Source organism: Pezoporus flaviventris, unplaced genomic scaffold (assembly GCF_033815535.1).
Source record: "Pezoporus flaviventris isolate CSIRO_AGI_PZ_B2104156 unplaced genomic scaffold, CSIRO_AGI_Pfla_v1 ptg000013l, whole genome shotgun sequence".
Lineage (NCBI taxonomy): Eukaryota > Metazoa > Chordata > Aves > Psittaciformes > Psittacidae > Pezoporus > Pezoporus flaviventris.
This window is the reverse complement of record NW_026892561.1, coordinates 21,808,590-21,830,435: the sequence shown is the minus strand read 5'-3', so window position 1 is coordinate 21,830,435 and position 21,846 is coordinate 21,808,590. Positions and strand designations below refer to the sequence as shown.

The following is a 21,846-nucleotide window of genomic DNA, read 5'->3' as shown; positions in this document are numbered from 1 at the left end:
TTTCTCACAGGAAGAGGTGGAGCAGAAAGAAATTAATTTCCTCAAAATTATGGGTTTTGCCTACTGCATTCTCTCCATTATTCAATGGTCACAGGGACAGAGATGGAACTGCAAACTTCTGATACTGTGGTAACTTATTCAGAGTACAAGTAACTAAAAACTTTAACACTGCGAATACACAAACCAGCCTCTTTATTCAATTAGCACCCACACTGCCATTTAAAATCTTTGGGATAAAAGTTAAAAAAAAAAAAAACAACAAGCCTTGCTAAATATATTTTGCTTCATCTTTGCATCCACCTGGGCTTGGGTTTATGTTTACTGGGTGGTTTTTAACTTACAAGGCATACCTCAGCCTGCAGTACTCAGCATTTTACTGTTTAGCACCAGAGCATGCATGCAGTTCTAAGTGAAATTCAAGAGACCACAAGTACATTAAAGAAAATGTGGTAGCAACACAAAAATGCTATTGACCCAGCCTCTACTGCAAGCTCTTCAGTCAGCATTGCCAAAAAGTGCAAGAGATGCAGTTCATGATTAACAAAGAGTTGCCATTGAAACTGTGCAGTATGAGCCCAGTCTATCCACTGCTTGGTGCCGTCTTTTGCTCAGACACACTCAAAGAAAGAGCCTTCCTGGAAAAAAAAAACCGCAAGCATCTTGGCAAGATTTTGCTGAGAGAGCCTGTCCTTACTAACCTGCAATGACATCAAGCCTCCTGCTTTAAAAGCACCAGACCCTCACTGAGTTGCATGAAAATCTTCAGTGACTGGGTAGAGAACAGAAGACACAACATCAAAGAAACCCAAGAGGCACAGCTGGAATACCAATTGCCTTATTTATTAATTACATAGAAAGAGGTAAGGCAGACTGTGCAAACACTGTCCCCTCCACAAGCAGTTGGACTTTATAGGCGCAGAGCATGGGACACAGTGGAGCACCACCTACCCTTTAAAGGACCACCATCTCCTATGGAATGCTGAAGTTACAGTAGTATGGAGTAGGCCAAGCATACCACACTTCTCCCACATTAACAGGAGGTGGACCAGAGGCGCTGAGTAGAGACTGCTTTTTTGCCTGTTCTGCCTGCTGGCACAGGAGATCTGGTTTATAGACTACAGTCCAGAGCCAAGGAACAATAGGGAAGTATCCCTATTTCTAATGGAAGGCAGGTAGGGCTGCTGAACCATAGAGAGAGCTCCCAAAGGACAGATATCAAGAGGAACTACTGTGCCAAGGTGTGAACAGCTTTCCCATGGGAACAGCATGACAACTCTGCATTTCTCATCTCCACCCCCTCCTGACTCAGCAGTCACAGAAACAAACCACAGCTCTTCCTACAGTTAGTTCTCTTTATTAAGGCAGAATGTGTAGAGATTTCAGCAGAAATCTCTGACAGAGCTTAAGTTTTTCTGGGAACAGGGAGGGTAGACAATCCCTACCTGTACACATTTCTTCCTTTTCATATATCCGTAAGAGAGGCTGCTAGCAGCCCATGTTCTGGCTGCTGGAGGCCAATGGTACCCTGCAATCATTCTACACAAATGTGATTTCTGACAGTCATAGAGAGAACACTGTAGACTCCACATTCTGCAATTCCAAGACTCACTATTCTGTAGTCAACCATAAATGCTCTCTGTGCAGTAAAAACCATGCCTAGTTCAGCTATTCATCAGTTGAGATTAATACTTCCCTATTATGAGTTACAAATCCACCAGTTTCTGCACTTTGGGCTATATTCCCCAAGCACCAACAGCAGCACACTTCACTTAGACTTCACCCATGTATAAAAGTTTAACCTGATTTAGGGTTAAAGTGCTCTGGTTTACAATATAAGCACTAAAGTCCAAAGAGCTGCACTGTTAATACTGAATAAATTTGATCAAGCACTTCTACTCATTCTCTGCACTTCTCAGTCTACATATGAGCACATTCTAAACAACAAATGTATACTTACAGTGCCAGACTTTCAGGTGGCTGCCCAGTCCCATCTCTGGCATAAGCCTGTGTATACATCTACCCTCAAAAAAAGCTTATTCTATTGGCTTTCTGGGAGACTGCCAAATGTGACTGCAAAAGGGGAAACAGGTGAGCTAATTACATTCCTATTTATGAAAACAGAATTTTCTCCATCTCAGCAGAAGGTGGAAGGAAATACATTTGGCCAAGAAGACCCCAGTGATCTCTATGCTGATGGTGTCTGACAATAAAGGAACATTTGGAGTGATAGGAGCAATGTCTAATTTTGGCACAAGCTGTGTGTAAGCACCTCCACATATTAATCAAGCCTATTCCAATTGCATTTCTGTATTTCTGTCATGCCCCCAGGCTGGCAGCACCCAGTTTTGGACAGGTATCGCCACTGCCTCTCTGGTTTCATAGCACAAGACCTCTGTGTGCACCCCTCATCCCATCGCCCTGTTAGATCTTTGCTAAATCAAAGGGAATTGTACCTGACATAGCTGCAGTCACAGATACAGACAGTAGAGCCAGCCCAGCATTTCTATCAAGTTACTCCCTTTCTCAACTCAACAGCCAGCTGAGAGTTCTGGAAGATGTTTCAGCACCAGTTTTAGCTGAATCATCTAGTAATGTGAACCACATCTGTTCCATACACATGATCTGGAAAACATCTTTTCTTTAGCAATTTCACAGGAGGAGAAGGTAAATTTGATAGCAGCTTGACTCTTGGCCTTGAACGTGCAGCAGACCAAGGGAATCAGCTTTTCTAGTCCAGACTGCAAAAGGGAAATCAATCCAGTTTATTCTGCATAACTCCCTAAACCAGCTCAATTATTGCTAGAAACAATGAATAAATCCCTGCCAAGCTCCCCAACCAGGGAACTTCCAGAAGCAAATAAGAAAAACCCTGAAAGGAGATCAGCAGGGATTTCTGCTGAGATGCAGAGGAGCAATTGCCAAGCAATTGCAAACAGGCCAGTCAATGGTTAAAACAACCCAATGAAAGTGAAAGTTAACAAAGTAGCAGAAGGGACAGGGCTACTCAAAATGCTTCTGGTGCTTATATCCTAAAGGCATCTTCAAAGCAAAGATTACTGTTTTTCATTAATCTTTGCACAGATTTGAATACTATAGGACTCTGTCCCCAGACAAGAACTCCTAGATGTACTAGCAATATAAACCAAAAGCCTCTGTTTCAACATGAAATGCTAGTTTAAGTATTACTGCCAGCTGACACTCGTGGGACGGCTTTGCTGGATGTATCAGATGACACAATACTGATGGTTCATTCCCTGAGAAGACCTAGCAGACAGTGCGGGTGTCTCTGGCCACAGCTCTGGGAGCTTCATGAGAAAGCCTATGAGCAGAACACTCTTCCAGGGCATAAATCTTGGGAAGAAAAGAGGGCTATCAGGTTGTCTCTTTTTTGAAGCCTGACATTTGGAAATCTGGCAGGTACAACCTCACCTGCAGTAATCATAAGGTGTATGCATCTCCTGACATCGTGAAGAAAAGACTAAGAGATGGAGGAACCTGAGCTGCTTGCAGATTGCTCAGTACCAACAGGCACAGTACACCATTTCAGATCAGTGACTGAGTCCTCAGCTCTTCAAAAGGCAGCTTCAAACTCCCTACTACATTGGGACAGAAAGAAAAACAAAGTAAAAGAAAAGAAATTTAATAGTTCTGGCGACTCACATTCCTTCTTAAAGAAAAGCTGCAAAGAGTTAAGTATAGACTGACTATAGCTTAAGTTTTCTCCTCATCAACCTTGGCTACATGCTTTCCATACCAATGAAGACAAGAATTGGAAGAAAAATTAAGTGACAACAGGCAGATAAGGGGATTTCACAACGATCCAAGCCAAGCACTGCTGTCTTATGCTGTCCTTGACACGGGAAGCGAGAGACCTTTTCAGTGAGCACTAGAAGTACAGAGTTGATACATGTAGCAGCATTTTAGATTGCATAGGCCATGTTATCACCCAAGTAATAAAAAAATCACCCTTTTCTCTGGGACAACTAAGCCAGCTTGCAAAAAAAAAGTCAAACCTTCCATTTTCTTTTCTTCTCCCTCCTCAGTCACCATTTCAGTATCTCCTAGATCTAGTCTTCCTTTGTGGCAAGCCAGCAGAAAGGGATTTTCCAAGGTGTTGAGAAAATTGCCAGTCTGGACAGGAAACAAAATACGCTGTAAACTGCTGTGGCCAGTGACCAAAATTGCTTCAAGAATGGTCTTAAAAACAAAACCTTTTCTTTAAAAAGTAAAAATAAATCTCCCCAAAAGCCTCCAAGTTCACCCTGTCTCCAGAAATTAGGAATTTGTACGAAGCGTCCTTGACCTGACAAAATCACAGTTTAGTAGAGTGCTATGCAGCAAAGGTGGACAAAAAGAGCCTGTATGCATATTAGATGCCTTATGATACAGTGCCATGTACATACTGTGAATCCCATTCAGCCAAATGTTTTCATAACTTGGCCTGCATATTCCTATCCAAGCAGTACACACCCATTAGCCATCCTTTCCAAATACATAAACACAATAGTTATTTATGGCTAGAGACATTTTGTTTCAAACAGCTTAGTGCAAAATTTGCAACACTGAAGAGAAACAGAAAGATGCTAGTTTGCAAGTAACCCTGCTGGCCTAGGAGATCAGCATTCCTGAGTTAATACCACGTTATTATTGGAAAGAAAAGAGATTTACAGAAAACAATCATCATGCAGCCTGGATAGAGAGCAATCACACCTCCAGATGGATGGAGCAAAAGAGGAAAGAAGGATGGGAGAACGGGTGAAGCCTGAGGGCAAATCTAACCATGCCTTTGAAATGGAAACAACTGGTGCATTTTCACCATAGGCTTCAGAAGGACACGTATGTACCTCTGCGGTCTGCAGACAGATGCCACCAGGGAACATGGAGCAATCCCTGTGTGGCAGAACATGCTTGTGGTGTGTTGGTCCAGTGGCCCTGTCAGGTGTAAATGCACTTCAGGTGTTCCCAGCACTTCACTACCAAAACAGGCTGTAGTTCGAGTTAGCACTGTGTGTGTACCTCGTGTAGGAGTGCTTCTGGCAATTCACTGGTAAGGAAAACATGGGTGCTAGGAAAAACAGCTCATAAAAAAAAAAAGAAGACTACTTAAATATAAAGTAAAATGCAGCAAAGTGCAATCTGTGGCCACAGTAAGTCCCTTAGGAATCCTGAAACACTTCCTGACAGATTGCAGGTAAGCACAGAGTATTTCTCCCTCCCTTAGACAACTAACAGAATCAAGCCCCACCACTTAAAATTCAATACTCTTAAGAGACTGCTGGCTTCTCTGTACATCAGAAGCAATGGGGGAAGCGAACAAAGCTGCTTTACTTTCCTCTAATCTTTCTCCTTTGTGTGCCTGCACCAGATGGTGCCGAGCTGCAGGTTGGAGGGAGATAATAAACCCAGAAGGAAAAAAAAAAGTAATATTAGGTTATAAAACAGCTGACCTTCAAATATGACGTCAGCTCCTGCTTAATTGAGGGACAGGTCCAGGCAGACAGATGCATGCACACTGGGATGTCCATATTCAGCACCTTCCTTTCTAACATGGGAAGAAGACATACACATGGCAGTGCCATTAAGATGGTCTGGTCAAACTTTACAGGTGTGAGAATAAGCAGAGAAAAAGTCAGACCCTCTGTTTTTTTTTTGAGACAGACAGACCCATGCAGAGAAAGACTTGCTGAAAGTGGTTTTGCTTAAACCCCTGGTCCAGTATAACCAGCCTCTACTGACGACAGCCCATCTCTTCCATTGTAAGCAAAATGAAATAAGCCCAGAGTTAAAGAGCACAGATCTTCCGGAAGAGAAATATTATTATATACAAGACTATTTTAAGCATATGGCTACTCCAGTACAGAGCTTTGCTTCTAGCTGCCAGCATTGAGAACACTGCTATGAAGTGTTAAGGACTGGGGTTATCCTGGTTTGGTCAAGCACGAGCTCCAGAAAACTACCACAACATACTGTAAAATTTTTCAGCCATTTTTGATATGCTAATCTTGAACACTTGCCACCTGCTTAGTGTCGAATGACTATCCTGTATGATGTCCAGCTTTGCGATAAAGAAAGCAAAACACACTGAATAGTACTCCTGTTGATGAAAAGGAAAGCGCTGTGCTAGGCCCCTGTAAGGAAGACGGAGCAGTGTGAAATGCATGGGCCTGAGAGTGGGAAGCCCTGGGTGGCTCTCTGCTTCTCCTACAAACACAAGCAACACAGAAGGTGGCATCTCCCTCTGCTTGGCAAGGAAATCATCTCCTGCTCACCTGCCACAGCTGTCTCCAAGTAGCTGAAAAGGGCTTTAAGACTATTATGCGGTTTGAAAAACACTGGATTTTGTTTTAGTGCTTTTGGTGCTCTCCAAGCAAAGGTGACAGACAACAGCCTCAGCTAGAAGAGTGAAACTCTCGTGTCATAATTAAGGAAGTACCCTGCATTGTACACTGAGTCACAAGACTTTATGGCTTTGTTTAGCCAATCTCAAGGGAAATCTATACAGAAGCTCCCAACAGCAAGGGACAAAGCAACACTGAGTGACAACACTGAACAGTTCAGTATTTATTAGACATGTAGAAAAAATAACTTGCTGTAAGCAGCTCAGTGCCAACACACTGATTTTCAGAATTCTTGCTGCATCAAAGATGCTTCAGTCAGGGAGGAGCAAAGCCAAGAACAGAGCCAGTCAATCACTGTGTCCCAGTGGAGTGTCTGCACCCAGACACCAATACAAACATCCCTCCATCACATCGCAGCAGTACCAGATCTGCCTGGCTCTGATCTCTAGAGCCAGACAGCTGTCTGGACATTGGCCAGTACACAGGTTCCTCCCCAGACTACCACTTCCTTGTCCTCTGAACATCCCTGTAACTTAGTGTTGTCCTTCTCAGAAACTGAAGGTTGCTGGCAGAGCAAATGCCTTCCCAAGAACTCAGAAATTTTGCACAGAGCTTGGAACTGGGGCAGCAGTGATTTAATATCTACCATTAAAAGGAGTTTAAAATTTTATGGTCAGAGCATAATAAATCCTACCCAGACATTTTCAGCTTGCAAGTCAGGTCATCAGGAGGGCAGAAATAGATTTGCTGCAAGGTGACCAGGAACAATTTTAAGTGTGTTTTGTAGAGAACACAAGCCCTGCACTGTCTCAAACAACAGCTTTCTTCAGCACCTAGATAAGAAGACACAAGGTCAGGAAATGCTGTACTCAAGCAAGCAAGCAATATTTGCCAGTTAAACTATACGGGACCAAGATATGAGGAATAAGGCAGAACAATGCTTAACTGTGGTGCAAACTGGAGCATTATTCTCCTTGGTGCAGAACAGAACAGCAACAACCCTAAAAATAACCTTACATTTTCCTCCAGAATCACACTGGGTTCTTATTTGGGTCCAGGTTGCTTCTTACACACTGCACTTAGCATCTTAAGTAGCCTTGACTCACTGCCTAGTTATCAAATGTGGCACTGAACACCTGCATGTGTGCTAACACAGTTTGGAGGGGACTCCAAGATGCACAGTTGAGCTCCTTCAGAGATGCTGGTTACATGGTTGTTCTGCCATGCTGAGGACACAAATTGCCTTGCCTTCCTTTGTCAGGAGGTCTTCAAAGCAAACTGAAGGACCTTTTACTATCCATCAGAAGCAGAGATAGGGACTAAGGAGTGCATTCCTTCACCCCTTATTACCATACCTACTACAAAACAAAGCCACAGACTCAAGCCGCCTTGCTGTACAAGACACACACAGAGCAAAGATACACACAGGGCACAGAGCTGTGGACAAAGCCAAGCAGGTAGTGGGGCCTGTATGACCAGCTTGGCACCTATCTTTCTTCCGTATGGGTCAACAGCAGATCTCCCACATCGTCCAAGAGGAACAACTCCAGTAGCTGGAGGCTAAAGATGAAGTTGCTTCAGCGTAGAGAGGACATTAAAAGAGAGGTTTGCGTTGGTGATACCAGCTCCATTTTCCCATAGACTTCCTTCTCTTACCTCCATAGATCAATTACCTCTGTAATTTGGGGCAATAGATCACTAACTAAAGCCTCTTTGATATCCCAGTCAGTAAAGCTTTAATGCCTTAAAAACAAAGGGATTGGGAGAGGAGATGGCAAGAAGAGAGGGGTGAAGCTGTGCTGTGCCAGGGGAGGGAAGAGGACTCTCTCCAGCTCTTTGATGTTGCCTCCTGCTGTTCTAGGAAAAATAAATCTTTAGTTAAAGAATGCAGCAAACAACCACAATGTGGCTTTATCCTGCTAATACCAACCCCACTGCAGCTTCTAAAGCTCCTGGTTGAACAAAAGGTGAGCAGCAGCAACCCCACACTATGCTGAAGTCCACATTCCTAGAATTCCCCAGCAAATGCAGACATGCTCAGAGAAGGCAGTTTAGTGGCTCAGGGGTTACTAGCTGAGAGTTCAGGTTCAGATGTACCAGGAATGGAGGTCAGGGCATGGATATGACTCCTTGTCTCTCCTGTACTTTCATGTGAAAGTCTTCAAGCATCCTCAGCGTAGCACCCTCGGTGTCCTCTCACCACCCACTATTGCACAAAGTGGTATTTGCTTTCATTCCTCCAGTCCTTACAGCCTGCGTAAGTGCTGTCTCCGGGGCCAGAGCGCAGGAAGCTCCCTGCAGCAGTCTCCTGGGAGGTCTCATGAAAACAGCAGCTTCCCTCCTACCCCCTGATAACCACTACATCAGCATGAGGGAGGAGGATAGTGCTAATGCAGCAGGAATCAACGAGCCTGCTTGTTTCTTATTCCAAAGTGAAGACAAAGGTGGTGTTTGTTCAACGAGGCAGTACAGCCAAGCCTTGTAAGGAAGGCAGGAAAAAATGCGGGTATGTTTTATTTTGGTTTGGACCAAATCCCTTGAAACAGAATGGGTGTATGAGTCTTTGATAGAGTGAAAAACTGGAAATGCAGAAGAACAACACTTGTAAGTGCTCTACACCTGTCCAGTAACACTGCTCCTCCAGAGACAAAGGGGACTGGGAGGAGGAGACAACACGGGGAGAAAAAAAATGCAATGCTTCAAGCTTATATTATCCTAACTTCAGAACAGGAAGGAGTCACTAAACCTTTCTGAGTTTTAGAGCAGATGAGAAATGGAAACAAACATTTGATTTTGAAGTGTATTTTAGAAAAAATATGGCACACTAACACTAGGAAAAAGCAGAGTTGAAAGGTAGCAGGGAAATCTGGACACAAACCAACAAAATAAAGAGTGAAAGAAGGTTTTTAAATTCCTTATGCTTACAGCACAGGAACACATGGAGAAATTGGAGAAAATTAACTGTGAAGGTAGAAGTTTAATTCCTATTACCTGGTAGAAGTCCTCTGATAAATCACTTTCCAGCCAAATCACACAATCCTTTTTTCTTAAAAAAGCAATTCATTTGCACTGTTTAATAGGAACATTTTCAGCCTTAGGCTATGAGCTGTTATTTGGCAGCTACAGTGCTAACAATAAACTGTTAAAGTATCTTGATCTTTCAGCTCACCAGCTCCCTTAAAATGTCTTGTGGCAGAAGCCAATGTGCTGTTTGACCAGGATGTCCTGGAGACATCTTCACATACAACAACAGCTCCGTTAGTCACTTTGAGTCACGCCACCTAGCAATCTGCACATTACCTTCAAACAGAAAATAAGGACATCGAAGTCACTGAAAGAGAAACCATTACCAGCAACAAACATACTGTTCTTCTCCTATGCACTGTTGGCTGAAGGGAAAGCTGTAGCAAGGTGAGTTTTGATCTCAAATTGTGCTGCTACCTCCCTGTGTAATTAGGTCACTAAGAGGCTAATGGTGTTTCTGCTCATACAACCATTTATAGGAAAATGATAATCTGTGCCATTCATTCAGAATCATTTTCAAGTCAAGCCTGCAGGCATCACTTCTGAAAAAGAAAGTTACCAAAAGATTAGGCCAAGAGGCAATCCAGAAGTGCCACTACCTAGTTATAACTAAACCTCATGGATTAGAAAGCGGGTTATAAACGCAAAGCACGCAGGCAGTTCTACAGCACCAGGCATCAGTTTACAAAGACTACCAAAAGTTATTTCCAAGGTAAACCACTAAACCCAGGCCATGTAACGTGATAAAAAAAAAAAAAAAAAGATGTGTATCTTCTAGTCACTCCAATGGAATACTAAACCAGATGCTATTCTTACAAATAAAAAGTAGAACCAACCCTGTCCAGCTCAAAAATACAGAGACAGATGCATCAAACTCCCTCTTACCAGCTCTACAAACACAGAGAATGCAAAGGCAGAAAGCGAGTCAAATGCCAGATGAATTAGATTCATGCTTGGGATTCAGGATTACAAACAATAAGACATAATATCTTCATATAATCTTCAATCACCCTCAAAACTCATCTCTTACCTGGCAATAGGCCTTCTGTTGGGCTTTCTCCTGCCCCAAAAGATAGATGGGTGCCCTAGCAAGAACTGGATCTAGTGAAACATGGACCAAAGCCATCCATCAAGGATCCTCAACTCTCTTCAGCACACAATCTGATGATCCAGCATAGTCAAAACTGACAGATGTTTATCTCCCTCTGAGCCTTGAGGTCTGCTGGAGATGGTGGCTCCCCTAAGGCCTTATGCAAGCACAGAAGGATGCACTTAATGCATCACCATCTTGCTAACTCAATAGCTTCTGAAACCACAAATCTGCTGATTGTGGGTCTGCATATTTGCAGCACAGAACATACAGACAAGTGTCCTGCATAATTTTCTGAATAGTACCACATATGACTTGGGAGTAGTCCAATTCCTGTGCAAGGAGGGGTACCTGCAAAGGCTTAAAACCTTCAGGAAGAAAGACACTGCCCCAGTATAGAACATTCCTGCCATCAACAGCTCCAGTTAAGAGGAAAATGCTCCATCCCTGGCAGCGTTCAAGGCCAGGTTGGACAAAGCCTTAGGTAACATGGTTTAGTGTGAGGTGTCCCTGCCCATGCCAGGGGGGTTGGAACTAGATGATCTTAAGGTCCTTTCCAACCCTAACTATTCTATGATTCTGTAAAAAGAAAAGCCTTGTCCCAGCTTTAATGAAAAGTTCCCCTGGGCAGCAAGAAGAGTAGCTTTGCTTACAGTGCATTTGCATCTCAGCTGAATTAGTTGATGTGTCTTGAACACTCTGAAAATTGTGAAGTGGTATATAAACACTAAGGATTGTTATTTATTATTGTCTTGGTGCAATACAGTGGAAACTAGTGCCATTTACAGATGTGAATTAAGAACAACAGGAGGTCTATCAACATGCTGTGGGTCTGCGGATTTTGTTCATTTGTCTCCCCCGTTCCTGTCTCTCTCAGACAGAAATCTCTCCACAGGACTCCTACAATCCTCACCGAGCAGGGCTGACCACAGCCCAGTAAAGCTTGTTGCAGTGGAACAGCTCTGCTGGGAGGGAAAGAGACCTCTCTGCACACATAGCGTATAGGTGAAGGAGTGAGAGGGACTGTCTAGTTTTGAAAGCTAATCAGGATTGTCCTATGCTTCCAGAACCAGAAATCAAGTTTAATTAGATCAAAACAACTTGGTTTTTAACTGTGACTTTACAGACTAACTAGTAATTTAACACTGCAGCTCTGATAATTTGCAAATAATTTTGCTAAGTGCTTACCTAGCATATATGAATCCCTCCCCAAGATAATTAAAATAACTGCACAGTCACGCTTAGCTATTACAAGCCTCTGTCAAAGTGGTTATTTTCAGTATAACACTGATGCCTCAATGCATCCTTTGCACATTCACAAAATTCACAGGATATTAGGAAGAATTGGGGGTACACGGTCAAGCTCTTACAGACAATTTAGCACATAAGATAAACCTTTGACAGATGCTCAGTCAAACTGTAATAGCTCCTTTTTCTTAATAATGCACTTAGATGTGCATTACAGCTTGCACATGGGGGGGGGAACGACACCACAACAAAAAAAAAACCACAACCCAAGAACAACAAAAAACCCACACAAACCCAGGCATTTAATTCAGAAGGTACTGCTTGTTCAGAGACATACGGTGCTTGCAGAGAAACTTACATTCCTCTTATTTTCCCCAAATTACTGATTGCTTAGCATATGGTTCCCCTACTGTCTATGAAATACAGACATTTCAGCAACTCAAGTTTTGAGGGCCTAATATCAAGGGGCCAATATCAACACCTGATCTGCCATTCAGCACACTGTATACAACTTTCAAAAGGCAAATTTCAGGCAGAGAAGGAAACAGCCCCTGAAGTGTTGTTACAGTGACATTCCCTCCTCTATCTGCAGAGCTGCTACAATTCAACCAAAAGTTTAAACAGCAATTCACTGTCCACACTGGAACAGAAGCGAGCTGTACAGATTGTATCACCAGGACTAACCACTGGAGAGTAGCTGTACAGCAGATATGCGCCCGTACACAGGGTTCAGAATCATATGCAACAAAGGAGTGGGTTTAGGCACCTCTGAATCAATATAAACACACCACTCTGAAAGCTGGCAAAGGAAGAAGTGTATTTAGAAGGAGATTAAGGTATTTCCCCCTTCCTCCCAGGACGACCCTTATTTCATTTGAATGCAGTCAGCTAGCTCCTTTGTTTGCACTCAACTTCCGATTCCTCAGTGCACCATGCAGTCCTGTACAATCACATTCGAGAGTGGCAACGTACAAAAAAAGTTTACACAAATTGGTCACAAAGTACCCGACAAGAGCTTGCAAGCTCCTGCGAAATGCCCTCTAGAACAGGTTCCTGTCACACTAAACTAGGGACAGAGATTAGAGTTATCAGCTTTGACACTCAGCAGGCATGTGTCACAAAGGATTAAATCATTATTTCACGAAGTGTCAGCAAACGCAGCTTTCCTGCTGTTCTACCACTAAGTTATACATTAATTAGTGAAGCACAAAACAAACATGAAATATCTCTAAGCATCTGCCTGTACATCAGGCCCAGCCAGAGCTATTAGCACAGGATTCATTTCCAAGAGGAGTCACCCAAAGCATTACCAGCTCTTCAAGAGATCCATTAAAATGCAAAGAGTAGAAGAGCTGAAGGAAAAAGCACAGAGGCTAATTGCAATGTTTGTCTTAGCATTTTTGATAGCTTTTTAATATAACTCTTTCCACACAACTGCAGTACCTGATTTTCTAAACTAGGTCATATATGCACCACTGAATAAAAAAATCCTTGCCTGATAAGAGGTCAAAGGATCCTACAACATGAACAGGAGAGCTGAGAGAAGACATTTTAGAAGAAAGAACATGGCCTAAAAGACTATGCAGTAAAGCAAGAACCAACTTGGTTAAAGTGCTCCCTAGCGGCTCGGCAGCTTTGGACCAAATAGTTATGAACTCTCACTCTGTCAGTGGGTGGAAGAAATTCAACATGGTCTGACTGCAAGCTGTAGTAGAGAAAATCTAAGCAGACCAATGACATCCCACACATAAACCTCTACTTTTCCTCTAAATCATGACCTTAGAAAGGTGTCACTGAGGGGGAAAAAAAAAAACAACCAACCAACCAAACACACCAAAACCAAACCAAACCAAAACAATAACCACAATTAAAAAAAAAAAACAACCAACCAAAAAAAAAAAAAACCAAAACCCACAAACAAACAAAATAATTCTCTGCCAATTCCTTATGGATACCCCAGCAGGATTTCTAGCTTCAGCCATGTCTTGTATTTTTCCCTCGCTTTCTGTCCCAAATTGTTGCCTTCTACTGTTTGGCATTGTCTGACTCTGCCAAATTACATCAGCATGCAGACTGTGGCCAGGATGCATTCCTCAAACTAATTTGTCCCAGTTTTGCTTTGGGATCCCTTCAGTATAAAATAAGGTTACTTGCTAGAACTACCTAACTGGGTCAGGTTGTAATCTCTCTCTGAGGCTGAACTGTACTTGATCTTGAAGCCACTAGATCAACACCCAATGACAGAGCAACTTTTTGGCTTCACTATTTAAATACCTTCTGAGGCTAAACACTGAAAAACAAACTTCCTTTGCATTGCATGGTTAAACCATCCTATCATAAAGAACAGCAACACCACAATGCTCCTCTCTTCTGGTACCACCCCATCTTTCACAGGTTGCTGAAGCACAGGAGATGACGAAGGCTTCTGGCAGTACCAAGGTCCCATTACGTATCATTACATTTGGGGGCAGCTCAGAATGGAACATAGGCCTATGGAACATAGGTCCTGAGTCAGTTTTTTTACCTGCAGTGATTTTCTTAGGGTGAAATGGATGCCACCCACCTCCTGTTCTACAAGCTGAAGCCACCCAGTGCTGTGCAAACTTCTGCAAACAGCCCTAAACATGAGTGGGTGGAACTAGCTACCACTGCTGTTTCAAAGACCCAAATATTATGAATCTTAAAGTAATTAATCACCTCCACTCAGAGGTATGCAAATTGTACTTTCAACACCAGCATGCACCTATCAAAATGTATTAACAACCTTCTAATTAAATGCTTTAAATTAGATTAAAATCATACTGTCTGACAGGTGAAATATAACGCATTAACAAGATTTTTGTAAATTCCTTAGCATCAAGTGTTTACTGAAAGCTCAAATGTAAAATATGTTGGGGATGAGAGAATCTGTCCTCCTCAAACTGAATGCTATAGCACATTTTGATTCCCTTACAACCAGAAAGTCACTAAAATGGTGCTTTCAAAGAAATGCAGAAAGTTTACCTAATGCAGAATGATTCAGGTTCCTGTCAGGTTGGCTGAAGTATGAAGGCGCAGAATAATCCACTCAGTCCAGGACAACTGCTATTTGCAGTAAAAGCGAATGCAACAGAATGGTAAAAATGAAAGCAAACAGTGGAGTTCTCTTTACTAAAGAGAAAAGCAAAATCCATAGCAGCATCTGTCAATTGGAACATGAGCTGCTGTTGGAAGATTTATTTTGAATGTCTCATAAGCTGCCTTCCAGTTGCATTAGCAAAAAAAGAAGCCAACTCTCATATTTTTGCTAGTCAGACAGTAAGAGAGATTTGTGATAAAAGAAGTCATAAACCTCCACTGGATATAAAAATCCATAGTTAGATGGGGAACCTATGTAGTATGGCTGCAAGTTCCAAAAAAGTTCTAATCTCCTGACTTCACATCACACTATCATTGATCAGAACAAGATCTGGACAAATAATCTGAGACATTCAACTAAAAGTCATTCTTCACCCTTGCTCCCTCACCCTTGCACCCATGCATGCACACACCTTTCTTCTCAATGAGGGGCATTCTGTGAGTACAACATCTAATGCTGCCTTCTGCTTTAGCTCCCATACTAAATCCTCTGTTTTTCCAAGGACAAAAGCAGGGCAGATACCCTTCTTTGATCCCCCAGAACTTCATCTATTCTACTCTACTCGTTTCATGCCCCAAAGATAGGCAAATTAAAGAAGGTCTAAATAATACAGTAATATAGTATGTTGTGCAGATGAATGGACTGTTAGTCTCAGAGAATTTTATCTTCTTCAGGCAATAGCAGATAAAGCTACCAGTGGGCAGAATTAATGGCTTTCTTTTACGATATGGAACTGAACCCACCGCAGCTGTAAGATCCCTAGGGAAAACCCGGCTCAGGAGGTATGTCACCCTACACAATGCATTAAATTCTTAATCCTCTCTTTTCATAGAAAATGAGCTACAGCTCATGCTCAAGTTAGTTTCATCCACTTGCATCAGCCAGCCACAGGAACTGGACTCAAGGGCAGGTCATTTTTCTCAGAAAGAGTTAAGAGTTCTATACCAGAGCCTCTACCTCTGGCTGCCACCACAGAGCCTCACTCCAGACATGCATGGAAATGCAGTTGTCATATTAATCACTGTTCAGTGTCATGCTGAATCAGCCCCTGTAACTGAAGCCCCCTTGACTGGAGACGAGAACTAATCTCTTGGACTTAACCACATTTCCTCCTGGTGCTTTCTTACCTAACCTATCTTGCAGAGTACAAACAGGCAGGGTCTGACCAGGACAGAGAAGGGAACACAGGGAAGGGTTTCAGAGATGTGCTTGGGAAAACCACCTTTGCAGCAAGAGGACCGGGACATGTACAGGGGCAACAGCATACGTGTCAAGGCCCAAGAAAAGATGCAAAACTTTCAGCTGTACAGGAGAGTTAAAGCCAGAAGGAACTTGTCATTTGTTAAATAAAAATTAAGGAGGGCAATCCCAACTATCCAAAAAACTTGCACAGCTTGGAGGTTCCCCTTGGGAAGTCCAGGCAGGACTATTACATCCTGAATCTCCTCCAGAATGGACTCTGCCTATGGTCTGCTCTAGGTCTCCAAGCATACATCTGTCTTACAGATTATCAAAGCTATAATAAAACATGCCCGCCAGCCTTCCTGTGCAATGTCGTATTTGTCTTCAATATAGCTTCACCTATAAAAATACCCAGCTGCCTAGAAGAAAGTTGAACAACTGGTTTCTGACTAGAATTGCTCTGAATGTTTTAGCATTCATGCAAAGTCATGTGGAAGAAAAAAGGAAAAGTCAAAACCCCAAAACCTTATGTATCCTAGTTACGATCCTCCACTGTAATTATAAAATTGCCCTTAAAACATAATTGCATAATGGGGCTTGGCAAGTATTCACCCAAATCTTTTACAAATATTTCCACAGACTGAAGAAACAGGCGGTGGGCAGTCTGACAAGCCTGCCATGAGAATTCATGCCCTTAAGACATGTTCCTAGCTACTATACTAAATACTTTGCATCATAACCTAATGTTTCAAAACAGTAGTTGAGCAAAAGTAGCAGCATCTTGAAACAAATTGAGAGAAAGATTTTCAACCTATTTTCACTGCACACATACTTGGAGCAGCAATACCTTTGAATAAAGGGACAGAGGAGGCTACCAATCCTTTTTGACTAGTTACACAGCAAGAATCCCCAATTAGATTAAATTGGTTGACTTCTGGTAGCTATAACCAAATAGAAGCTACCGACGCCTTGCTAGGATTACTTTACTGGCCTAGCAACCTGCAACTTAACAAACTAAAACACAATACAAAACCCCCTCAACCTGAAATGCAAATACAGAAACATGTGGCATGCAGGGAGAGGAGACCCAACAGAAGCCAGAAATGAAATCTGCAATACAGTAAGGCTGTTTTTAACAGCTGTGCATTATGCATTCAGCAGCACAAGGAATGCCAGCAGGGAGCCTTTATTAACATAGGCCTCAGAGTACAGTGAGCTGCTATCACGATTGGCCTTCCTAGAGAAAAGGCGCACACACACGACAGACTTAACCCAATCCTGTTGCTATTTCATCAGCTCCACAAAACAACAAAAACCAGAGAATTTCCATGATGTTTCACAGACAAACAGATAACACTTCCAACAATCCCTGAAATCTAATCTACAATAGAAGGTTTCATCAGCAAGTTACGCCAGGTAGGAAAAGTGAGAAAAAATGGTGCACAAGCCCACACAACAGAGTCCCACTACCAACGCTGTTCTGCTACACAGACCTTGGATACAGGGGAGGACCATAAAATGCTCCTCTTGTAGAAGATGATAATAAAAGCAAGCTGTTGTCAGAACACCTGTGCTCTCAGCAAAGCAATCTGCACCTCTACTGCACATATTTTAGGGGACCATCAATCCAAGAAACAGCTGGAAGCCTTGCTACAGATGCAGGAGCCCAGCAGGGTAACTCACTCCATTCTGGAAGATGGTATTGGCAGCAAAAATATTCTGCTGATGCCAGCTCCGCCTCCACTGTGAGACTTGCCTCTATCACAAAGACTTGCTAGTACACCCAGTTCAGCATTGGGCAGGCACCAGAAAGAAGGGAAATGCTCTCAAAATAGGCTCACCACCTCTCCTATATCAAGTGCTGATAGAAGCTCTCTACAGGTCTTGTCAACAGCTCTAAGTTGCAGCTGGCTGCAGATACTTAGAAGTGTGGCCTGCCCTGGTGGGCAGCTCCTGCAGAACTGAGATGCAACAACTGAAGTAACAGAAAGATACAACTAGAGGCTTTAAAAAAAAAAACAAAACAAACAAAAAAGGCCACTTTAGTCCCTGTCCTTCCTCTGAACTGTGGAGAGAGGGCAATGAGAGGAAAAGGAATGGTATGAAGCATCCTGACCATTCCTCTTCTGACTCTGCAGAGAAGAAAATGTCTCATGATAGGAAAGGGAAACAAAATACCAACCTGAAGAGCCTGAAAACTGCTTTAGAGGACTGAACACCAATGTGTGTCTAGAGTGAAGGAAATAGCTCTGTATAGTCTGCATTTATTCATACCTCCTTACTTTTTTGTCTTGTTAAGAAGTGAAATGCAAGAGTCGGTATCCCTAACAACATTCAATAGCAGCAGCAATAGCACTAGAAATTTCAAGGGGTTATTTAATATGCAGTATTCTGGTTCCCAAGAGCATAATATATGGCTTTTTAAGCCTAGCACATCTGTGCATTACCAATCCTTTTTCACTTAGATGCTGAACAGAAAGAGACAGGTAGTGTTTATTAAAGACGTTTCCTGGAAGTACTTGTACTGCAGGATCAATACACTCTAGGTCAGATACCCCTAAAAGGTTTTTAATATGAGCGCTATGCACCTCTCATCACAATAGCAGCAAATGCTTTAAAAATCAAAATACCATTGACTGTAATATCATCACTTGATAAAAATACTCCTTTATCACTCTTCAAGCACATAAAAACCCCAAAACTGAGTCACAGGGAGAATAAGTAGTTAGCTCTTTTCATGGCTGGCAGACAGAGACTTGGTCTTTCAGTTACTCCCAGCCAGCCCGCTGCCCAGAACACAAGACTGTCTTTTCTCCACTATTCATGATTAATATAGCCTTCTCTTCCTTTGAGGCTCAGTTAAACCTATGTCAGAGACAGGTAACTGTCAGGCACAGCTCAGTGTGAGTACAGGAATTTACCTATCAAAGGCACCAAAAGACACCTGTTGTTTCAGTGTAGGTGTTAGCAAACGGGATGACCAGGAACTGCCCACATCCAGAAAATACTCACTTCCCCCACCAGATATATATGTCATTTGCAGTCCTACTCTAATGATTGAGGCACAAGATTTTAGACATACCTCTCCCTAATTTTATCATAGCCCAACTCTTGAGATCTCCTAGAGTTCGGTCGCTAATAGCCAGAGCAAGACAACGCATGTGAAAAAGAGTTAATATAAATAGAAAGCAAAGATCTGACCTAGAGGGCAAGCCATGCAGAGTACAAACATCTGAGAATCTGCACACTCTCCTCGCCTACTATTCATTCACCAATTACACACCAATGTAATTAAATCAGGAAAGCTACGTTTAATTTTCCTATCATCACCCGATGAGATAAGAGCTGTACGTATGGGAGAGATCATGCACAGGGGAAAGAGCTATTTATTAATAAAATAAATCCTTTCAGATTTAAGAGCCTCTCTGGCTAAGAAGGGTCTGATCCACTAACAGAACTTCTGTGTTTAATGCAGACAAATCAGACACCCCATCTCCATTTCTGTCCCTGGCTTGGTCCTCAAGTCTCTTATTCAGAAACAAGTCCCATTGAAAATTGACAGGCATAACTTAAAACAGAAATACAGCTTTTGTTTGAACACCGGTTTTACTCAACAGGTTTAAAACTGAGGAGCACTCATCTCCCAGCCATTATATTGACAAAGACAGATACATTAATTTACGTTATCTCTAAACAGCCTAAGGCTCCCTGTTTTCATGAAAAGGCATTTAGGGTGTGTTTGCAGAAATACAAGGCACACTTCAGCCATTCTTCCCTCATTCGTGTACTGCCTTCTCCCACATAGGAAGAAATGCTGTGGTCCCTGTCCCCTGCAAACACTATTAATGCTTAAACAGGACCATATAAAGCTTGCTCTATCTGCTAGCTACACACCCAGAACTGCTGCTGTTTTCTCTCCACTCTTCCTTGCTTCATTCCATCCAGCCCTGCTTTCCCAGCTGCGATTTAAAAATGTATCAGATCGTAATAGCAGATGACTTCCACAGTATCAGGTTTTCAATAATAAAAATCCTACAGGCTTTAATGCAACCACGGCTTCACCACATTTTATTTTTTTTTAACAGGAAGGGAAAAATATTTATAACAGCAACTATAAATATACATGCTACTGACTTTTCAACTTGTTGTCCTTGTTCTCAAGCTAAATTTAGTCTGCTATATCCTGTCCAGCCCTTAGTGAAAAAGTGATACTAAATCATGCAGATCCCACAGCAGGCAATTACAGTTATCCACATACCTTGCAAGACAACCAGTTGGACAGGTAAATTCTCATTTAATGAGTGCAGATACGTTCATGGCTATAGAGGAAATGGCCTATTATAATGATTATCCCCCAATACAGAAAATAATTATTATTGCAACAGGACAGCTCTCTGCTCCTGAATGAGAACAGTGATGTAGGTCATTCACAGTGTATTGTAGACCATACATTTGGTTTATGCCAAATACACTTCAAACACCTCTGAGCTACAAAGAACCGTTCACTGGCCACACCTGCTGTTTACGCATGTTCTCATTTTACATGCAAAAATGTTTGAGACATTGATTCAAACTTGGATAGTTTATTTCAAGGTCCAACCTCTACGTTAACATCTCTTCACACCCTGAAGGCTCTCATTCCTGTGAGTGATTCCTTAATCAAAACAAGGTAAATATTTATCAAGAACTGACTACCTAGAGAATCAGAGTTGTTAGTCATTCCACTGTTAATCTTGAGAAGCCTTAGTCATGCCAGAGCCCAGGTGATTTCTGCAAGGGCCAACACGTGTTTCGCCCTGGTTTAAGGATCCCAGCCCGCAATTCAAAGTTTCACACAGATGAGGACTCCCCCGTCACAATCTGACTTCACTCGCAGCAAGTTTTGCAACCTAAGCAAGAAATGCAGTTCAGAGGATGCGCCTATGCAAGCACCAATTGGTCTGATAACAAAAAAAAAGCGGTCCAGAAAAAAAATACTTGATAGTTGACGGGGGGGGGGGAAGCAGTAAAGGTTCACACTCGCTTTGCCTCCAGCCCCGCTGGCTCAGCGTGCTTCTCGGGCACCAGCGAGCTCTGCGACCCAGCCTCTCCTCTGTGCTTATAAATAAATCGCTGCTAAAGACTAGGTACGTAGGACAGGGGGAAAAAAAAAAAAAAAAAAAAAAAGAGAGTTTATTGGGGCTGAGAGCCGCCCTGTGTTGGGGATCTTCCAGCCTGGCACGCCTGTGGCACAGGGAACGGGTCCGTCGGTGCGGCGCCGCCGGGGGTTCCCTGCCCGTGGTCCCCTGCCGGCACCTCCACCGCCCGCGCCCCGCCCGGTCCTTGCCCTACCCAGCATGGAGAAGATGAAGTCCTTCGCCGTGTGGATCTCCAGGGCTCGCTGGTCGTCGTACTCCCTCTGGTCGTGTTTGGTGAATTCCTGGATGAGTTTATTCAATTCCTCCACCCTGGCTCCCGATCGGAAATCCAGCTCCGGGAAGGGAGGCTTGCTGGTGGTGCCGGCAGCCCCTGCCTTGCTGGCGAGCGGCGCCGCCATCTTCATGCAAAAAAAAAAAAAAAAAAAAAGGGGGGGGGGAAGAAAGGGAGAGAGGTAAAAACCCCAAACCAAACAAACCCAAGGAGGGGTCTGCGGTTTGCAAGGGAGCAATGGCAGAATGCAAGGGCGCCGCAGCCCAGCCGCCACCTGGGGCGAGGGAGCTCCCTGCGCGGCGCCGAGTGGGGCCCGGGAGACGCGGAGCGGCGCTGGGCGCCGCGATCAACAAGCGGCCGCGCTGGCTGCGCCCCCGCCCGCCGCCGCGCTGGGGGCCGGGCCGGAGCGGAGCGAAGCGAAGCGGGGCCGCCTGCAG

The 21,846-nt window shown here is 43.2% G+C and overlaps 1 protein-coding gene across 1 annotated transcript in view; it reads right to left on the bottom strand.

Moving 5' to 3' along the window:
* The window catches only part of MB21D2 (Mab-21 domain containing 2), a 61,201-nt gene extending 39,642 nt beyond the window's left edge, over positions 1-21,559 (bottom strand). Inside the window, exon 1 of the mRNA XM_061452131.1 lies at positions 21,332-21,559. Within this exon, the coding sequence (XP_061308115.1) occupies positions 21,332-21,542 (211 nt within the window). The 5' untranslated portion in view covers positions 21,543-21,559. The remainder of the gene's footprint in view (positions 1-21,331) is intronic.
* Positions 21,560-21,846: the final 287 nt, after the last annotated feature.